General features: G+C 47.3%; 1 protein-coding gene across 1 annotated transcript in view; it reads left to right on the forward strand.

The window, feature by feature from the left end:
- PIRT (phosphoinositide interacting regulator of transient receptor potential channels) overlaps positions 1-7,354 on the forward strand; it is an 18,314-nt gene extending 10,960 nt beyond the window's left edge. The window contains exon 2 of the mRNA XM_018573461.1: positions 6,832-7,354. Coding sequence (XP_018428963.1) covers positions 6,832-7,275 — 444 coding nt within the window. The 3' untranslated portion in view covers positions 7,276-7,354. The remainder of the gene's footprint in view (positions 1-6,831) is intronic.
- Positions 7,355-7,624: the final 270 nt, after the last annotated feature.

Here is a 7,624-nt window from a genome sequence, read left to right on the forward strand (position 1 = left end):
ATACATGTGCATCGCCGAGATCACGTGTACAAAACAAGTGGCGGCTTCCCCGCTGTACATTAAGCTCTGCTTGTCCAAAGCCGGGCTAAATGTAGAAGACAACAACCCACCCAGCACCCGGAACTGCATGTCCCGGGCGTCGGGAGATAGGAATTCCACACCCCTGCTGCCCCTCTACTTCCTGCTGCCCCAAGGCCGGGCCTTGGTTGGCCTTGTGGGAAATCCGGCCTTGGGCACAGATGGGAAACCTTCCAATTGGAACACTAGTTCTATTGGCTATTGGACAGGAAGTAAAGGGAAATCTCCAGAATGGGAGAAAGATGGTAAAAGCTCCGCCCAACTGTTTCCTATTGGCCAGCACCTGCTAGAGCCTTCTAGCAGGTCCCGGCCAATGAAAACTGGGCGGAGTTGACCGTGACTTCACAGCCGGCTCTGCCCAGTTGTTATTTTTTTATGACAGTTCAGCGTCCCAGGTCATTTGGGGACGTTGATCTGTCATTACAACTGGGCGGAGATCAGGGCTGGCTCCGCCCAGCTGTCATTTGCGGGGCGAAAGGCCGACCTTCGGCAGGCCGTTCGCCCCGCTTCGGCTGACACTTCGGCTCACTCGAGCCGAAGCAAATGCCAAGGACGAGCCGCTTGGCTGCCTTCGGCTGCTGTACAGACTATTGTGATTAGCCTGTATAGCAGCCATTCGGTTGGACTGAACCGAAGGGCTCAGGCGGCTGAAGAGAGCCGAAGGATCAGCCGAAGCTACGGCTGGATACTTCGGCTCCCTTGTGAATAGCCCCTTTAAATTACCAGACTTTAAATTGCACCCAAAAATGACAAGCCACTCTATGGAATACACAGAGTCGATGACATAGTCTCTGTCCCCCCAAAGGAACTCGAAAACAAATGACCTGACCACAGCCGTGCATATACCAGGGCCAATCTTGGTGGAAGCCAATTCACCTACCGGAATGTTTTTCCTTGTAATAAGAAACCAGTCAAACTCAAAGCTGCAATGACACTTGTACACCATTCTCATCCTCCACTTCATAAAACACCCACAATGCACCTCTCCTATCTATCTATCTATCTATCTATCTATCTATCTATCTATCTATCTTCAGCACACCCATCTCCATTACCCCTGACATAGAATAGGTTTTTCCAAGCAATCACAGATGAGATCAGTCGGACATGTTGAAGTTGTTAGCATTGTGGAGCTCGTTAATAATTTAGGAGCGAGATCACACATTAGCCACTTTAACGGTTGTTCTCCTCACCCCCGGGGAGACGCCATTATCACCGGGGGAGGGCGGATGTTACTGGAATTGGATGCAATCTGTTTTTCCTCTACGAATTAACTTCCAACTCATCATCGCCATGGCCTCGCAAGGATTGGATTTTGGCCAATTCAACTGGAATCGGCCAAAACCTGATCTGCTTACGGTCAGCTTAAGAGCATGTTGGCATTTGTGAAGATAACTGCGAACCGCTACTAAAGGATAACTCTACTTTATAAATGAGAAGAGAAGAAGAAGTGATGGAGAGGAACTTTGTCATGATATGAGTTGGACTAAAAGGTACTGAGGGTGACCATTGCAATATAGTTGTATTTTCTGCCTTCACGTCAAGACACCTCTGATAAATGAGGTTCCTTCAAAACTATCTGACTTCCTGACTATGGGGCATATATAGCAATGCACAACATAGAGTGCAAGCTCACCTGGAGACAGCCCTCCCCTAAATCATACAGCAACACACCAGAAGCCCAACATCAATCAAAAGTGGATGAAAACCCCCAACGTGTTTCTACACCGAACCCCTAGATTGGGAAGGATAGCTGTCCACCCCAGAATAGCCTACATTCAATACCAGCCAAGTCCCAGCACCCCACATCCTACTTGTCCTTGGAGGCAGCTGAAGCTTCACCCTGACCTTACGTTGTTCCAGGCCAGCGTTTGACCCATACCTAACCCTCACCACTTATAGATACAGCTGTTCACACCGACCTAGATGTCTTCTAGACACGTGCGATTGGTTTCATTCCGAATCAAAATTCGGACAAATTTTTCAGAAATTCGGACACATCCGACTTTCCGAATCCCAATGCATCCGAATTTCGGTTTCCGAATTTTGAATCCGCCCGAATTTCGTTCAAAAACTAAACTGAATGGGACATGTGACTTTTCTGGCCAATCAGATGTGTTTTTCGGTTTAATGCATCCGAATGGGTCTAGACAGGAATTTTCGTTAAGGCAACATGGGAGCCATATACAGTATATACATATAATACTAAAGCTGAGGCTCCTAGACCCCAATGGCATTCTTGATCTGAATTTCCGAATTGTATTTGGGAGCTCCTGAATGCCTTACGGGTCCGGGAGCATCAGCTTCAGTAATACATGTATATGGTTCCCAGACCCGAATGCCATTCAGGAGCTCCCCAATGCAATTCGGATCCCAAATGCCATTCAAGTCTGGGAGCCGTATATATATATATAGGGAGCCATATATATATATATATTACTAAAGCTGAAGCTCCCAGACCCGAATGGTCGATTGTGTGCTGTCATTTCATTTCATTAGACAAGTGGGTTGTAATGGGGAATATTACACTGTAATGTTCCCCATTATAATCTATTTCTCTGATTAAATGATTACAAACAGAGCCTCAGTTCTATCAAAGTTTGTGACTATGTTAGAATGTGTGACCGGTGACGTGGGCACACATTTTAACATAATCCCGCCCAGTTTTTCAGCGGTGGAATATGTGACCGCCGATAGGTGAAGAATTCCAACGCTTTCTCAGCTGTTCTAGGGCAGATCAGCATCGCAAATCGCATGTGCAGGAGAACTGATCGGCTCTGGAACAGCTGATCGGTCCCGAAATGTCACTTCTATGCGACTTTGTGAGTATGGTGGAATGTGAGATCGCAGTCGCAGGGTCGGAGAGAAGAAGTGACATTTCAGGACCGAACAGCTGTTCCAGGGCGGATCAGTTCTCCCGCACATGCGATCTGCGATGCCGATCTGCCCTGGAACAGCTGAGAAAGCGTTGGAATGCTTGACCTATTGGCGGTCACACACCGCCAAAAAACTGGGGGGGATTACGTTAAACCGTGTGACCACGTCACCGGTCACACATTCTAACGCAGTCACAAACTTTGATAGAACACCGCCATCAGGGGGGGAGTATGGCCGGTACCCATGTGAGGGGTCTGGGCAGCCTGGGGGGGCCTCTTACATTTGTATCAGCTGTACCAGGGGCTACATGGCAGAGGTGACAGGGGATGGGGTGGAGGAGGACGGGCCCCATCAGCAGCAGGCAAGTGTTAGGAGAAGGTACAGGGGAAGGGACCTCGACGACCAGCCCGGCAGAGCCAACCACAGAGAGTCTCATGTGGGCTATGCAGGATCTATGGTGTGCTCTGCGGGGTCTCAGGTAAGTCCAGAGTCCAGCGTGCTACTGCAACGTAAGAGACCGCGGGGGGGGGAGGGGGCTAGTGTGATCCGCGCCCTCCCTATCTTGGGAGGGGGCCCCAAGATAAAATCTTGCACCAGGGCCCTTTGGTTATTAGGTCCGCCACTGAACAGGACGCCAAACATACTGAAAAAATTATACCGTGTTTACATACACTGTAATCACTAATTGCGACGGTGACAGCTTCAGAGCAGGTTTACAGCAAAGGCAGATCTGGCAATAATCAGAGCTCTATTGTTTTGCGTTTCCCAAATGCCTGTTCGCGGAGCCAGATCATGCAATTATACATTGTCCCGGAGTTCTTGCTATCTTGGCAGAACAGAAAAGTCAGTTAATCCCACGTCCAGCATGCGTGGCGAGGCTTTCTCTGAAATATCTCCAAGATTGACTCCAAATGTATGAGTCAGTCAATGATTGTGGACTCCGGGTTAATCACTCTCACTCTATGATGACCCATTAATGGCATTCCAGATATTCTCCACTTTGATCCCTCTGCAAATGCCGTCTGTGATCTCAGGAACCATTGAGGTCTCTTAGAACATTAGACATTGGTTTGTGAAATGCTCTTACGTACTAGGACAAAGCATTTCCTGTCAACACTTCTTCTCAACACTTGTCTGCTGGTGGATATAAACAGAAGTGCATCTCATTGAGACAATGGGTGGCAGGAAATTTGGCTGTCCTCCATTAAATTATGCGTCATAGTTATCTCGTCTGCGTTGGCTCAGGTGTACAACCAGCCAAAATGATTATTCCCTTTCCCATGAAGAGAAAGGAATCATTTCCCACTGGATATGGGGTTACCCTGTAATATTATCCATCCATGGAGCAAACAGGGGACGCTGTCCACCTTTTCCATTGTCTGAGATTTGATTGTCTACTTTAAACTGAAACCATTAAAATGGTTCTTCACGGTTAGACTTTCTGTCAGGTTTGTATGGCTTAAAAAAACCGTGTGGCTGGAAGTGGAACTGGCTCTGAAGGAAGTCTGGACTTTTTTTTTTTTTACCCCTTAAAGGAGAACTATGGGGTCAGGGCTTTTCCCCATAGTTCTCCTAAGGGTAATGGCAGGACACAAACTAGCGTCCTCCCGTCACAAAAAAAGCTCAGTATACCGCGATACGTATAATAAGACGCCGCAGCTGAAACGGATCCCGACAATTATGTCTGGATCCACCCAGCTGAGTGAGTGACAGCTGGCTCTGCCTATCTAGAGGCAGAGCCAGCTGTACCCACCCCCTCCCCCGTCTGTTCCGCCAGTCAGCGCTGGAGGATCGGAGCGGGGAGGGGGGAATCCAGTCACTCCCCTGTCACGGCTCTCTGCAGTGACAGGATCAAGCAGTGAGCGAGCGCCGGTATGTGTTCGCTCACTTCACGATCTACTTAGCTGACCTGTGACAGTCTCATTGTCACAGGTCGGCTAGAACTTTGAGGATGAGTGAAAATCACTCACCTCATAGTTCTCCTTTAATAACCGGGGCCTTTTTTAATTTCATTTTTTGCACCCATGTTATAATCAACATTTTAGGCCTGAAAATGACTTCAAAACCCCCAAACATGATATAATTTTCTGAAAGCCGAGACCCTGTAGAATAAAATGGTGGCAGTTGCAAATTTTTATGTTGCAACTTATTATCAAACCCAAACATTTAGTGAAAAATGCACTAAAGTTAAATGGAGTGCCCCAAAACACAATAAAATACAATTTGTTTCTATAAAATATAAAAGATGAGGTTACAACGAGTAAATAGATACCCAACATGGTCAGGTTATAAATCGTGTGTGTCCGTGAAACGGCGACAAAATTCAATACCCCAAAAAGTCCATATATGACGCTTTAAAAGCCCCCCACGGGTCATCAGCTTAGAGATACGTGTAACTATTGGCCCTAGAATTATTGCTCTCTGGCGTGCATGGTGATACCCAATATGTGTAGCGCGCTCATTGATTTCGGACGTAGGCGCACCTGATAGTTGTTTACATGAAGATGTGCGTGCTCGCGGGGGTGGGGGACTTTAAAAAAAATGTTTTTATTATTTTTACATTTATTTCATTTAATATAATTTTTAAAAACAGTTTTTTTTTAACTTTACTTTAATTGCCATCACATAGGGGGGCTTAAGCCCCCCATGTGATAGCATATTGATGGTGACAGGTACTCTTTAAGGTGATACTGTGGGCCAGTGTCACCTTTACACTCTAAATCAGCTATTGAAGTACAGATCGCACATCAATAGTTTATTGCTGGGCTTCAGGAGCCGAGCAATGACAGCTATGGGACCGGAAGTGATGCAATCTGCGTCGCTCCCAGTCCCATAGAATGGGGAGGAGATCGGTGAACGGAGGAATCCGATGACAGCTGAGTCGCCAGAATTGCTTTTATTGTAAAGCCGGCCGCCGGCTCTGCAAAAGTAAACAGAGCAAAAGCACTGGTCACTAAAAAGTTGGGGAGAGCAGAACATTTTTGGGGAGCAACATGAAAGCCAAGAAGGGTGAATATAGTCCATGCTTACCCATTGAGGGAACGTGGCTGAAATGTGAGGTTTAGAAAGAAGTGAAGTGCACAAAAAAAGATGAATTGGCAAGTCAGTTGAGTTAAAACATATTTTTGGATTGACATACATACAGATGAAGAATCCTCCTGCAGAGCCGACTCTGTGTTATCACAAGCCCTGAAGGAGGATTCTATAAATCCCATAATGAGTTGAATACAAGCTTAAAGGAGAACTATGAGGTGAGTGCTTTTCACTCACCTCATAGTTCTAGCCGACCTGTGACAATGAGACTGTCACAGGTCGGCTCAGTAGATCGGGAGGTGAGCGAACACATACCGGCGTTCGCTCACCTCTCGATCCTGTCACGGCTCTCTGCCGTGACAGGGGAGGGGCTGGATTCCCCCCTCCCCGCTCCGATCCGCCAGCGCTGACTGGCGGAACGGACGGGGGAGGGGGCGGGTACAGCTGGCTCTGCCTCTAGATAGGCAGAGCCAGCTGTCAGTCACGCAGCTGGGCGGATCCCGGCATAATTGTCGGGATCCGCTTCAGCTGCGGCGTCTCAGTATAACGCAAGCTACAGCTCGTGGTATACTGAGCCTAGTGTGACGGGAGGACACTAGTTTGTGTCCTCCCGTTACCCTAAGGAGAACTATGGGGAAAAGCCTTAACCCCATAGTTCTCCTTTAATAAATAAAGTGGTTGGAACCTGACTCACCAGTTCATCTTTGTGGGGCTCCACGTCTGGTTTAATTTGCCGCCTGTGGCCTCTTTGGGGAATCTGGTTGTACACAACTGACTAGAGTTTGAGATATCCAGCACAACAAAATACAAAATTAGTATCCTTCTGCCCTTTGTGTTTTCCAGATATTAGTCGCCGATTTGAGGAATAATACGATGGACAAGTCCCCAGAACACATTGCCCTCAGCGAGTACAGCATTGCAGATATGTCTTCTTCCGAATCCAAGGACCTGGTCACCAGCAGGACTGAAAGCACCTTGTACAGTTCCTCAAGAAGTGAGTCTTTGTGGACCAACGTACACCGAAGTGCCTGGGACACTTACCAAAAGCCAATCATTATTATGTCCATTGGGGGATCAGTCTTCCTTTTGGGGATCATAATGACCACAATGTACTTTATCTATACAGATGCTCCGGTCTCCAGGAACTTTGGACCTGTGGCTCTCTCCATCGGACTGATGGTTTTAATTGTTGGTTGTGTTTGGGTGCCCATCATCCGGAAGAAAAGAAAACAAAGGTCATCCTCGCGGCTTTTCCACAATTCACGTCAGTTTTTCTTTCACTTCTGAGCTTTTCAGGAGGTCTGGCCGCAGGAGATTTCATCAGAAAATATCCCAACACTACTTGCTTGGTGGGCATATCGCGTTTTGGATCTCGTCACAATAATAATATTGCCAAGAAGGTATATGGTCTGTAATGTTTCACGTGATGCAAAAGGGGAGAGCTGGGAAATGGTAAAGGAAAGGGGCAATGCGCTGCCAGGCCACCACAGCAAGGGAAGACCTTCACTGGAAAAGGGTAAAAGGCCTCTTTGGGTGCTGCCAATACCTAATGAAGGAATGCATGACCACTCTTTGGTTTAGCCTAATCCCCCATCTTGGAGCTTTATAGCCACATGACTATCCTACATGAGGATGA

This window comes from Nanorana parkeri, unplaced genomic scaffold (genome assembly GCF_000935625.1).
Source record: "Nanorana parkeri isolate BGI_ZX_2015 unplaced genomic scaffold, ASM93562v1 scaffold47, whole genome shotgun sequence".
NCBI classification, from domain to species: domain Eukaryota; kingdom Metazoa; phylum Chordata; class Amphibia; order Anura; family Dicroglossidae; genus Nanorana; species Nanorana parkeri.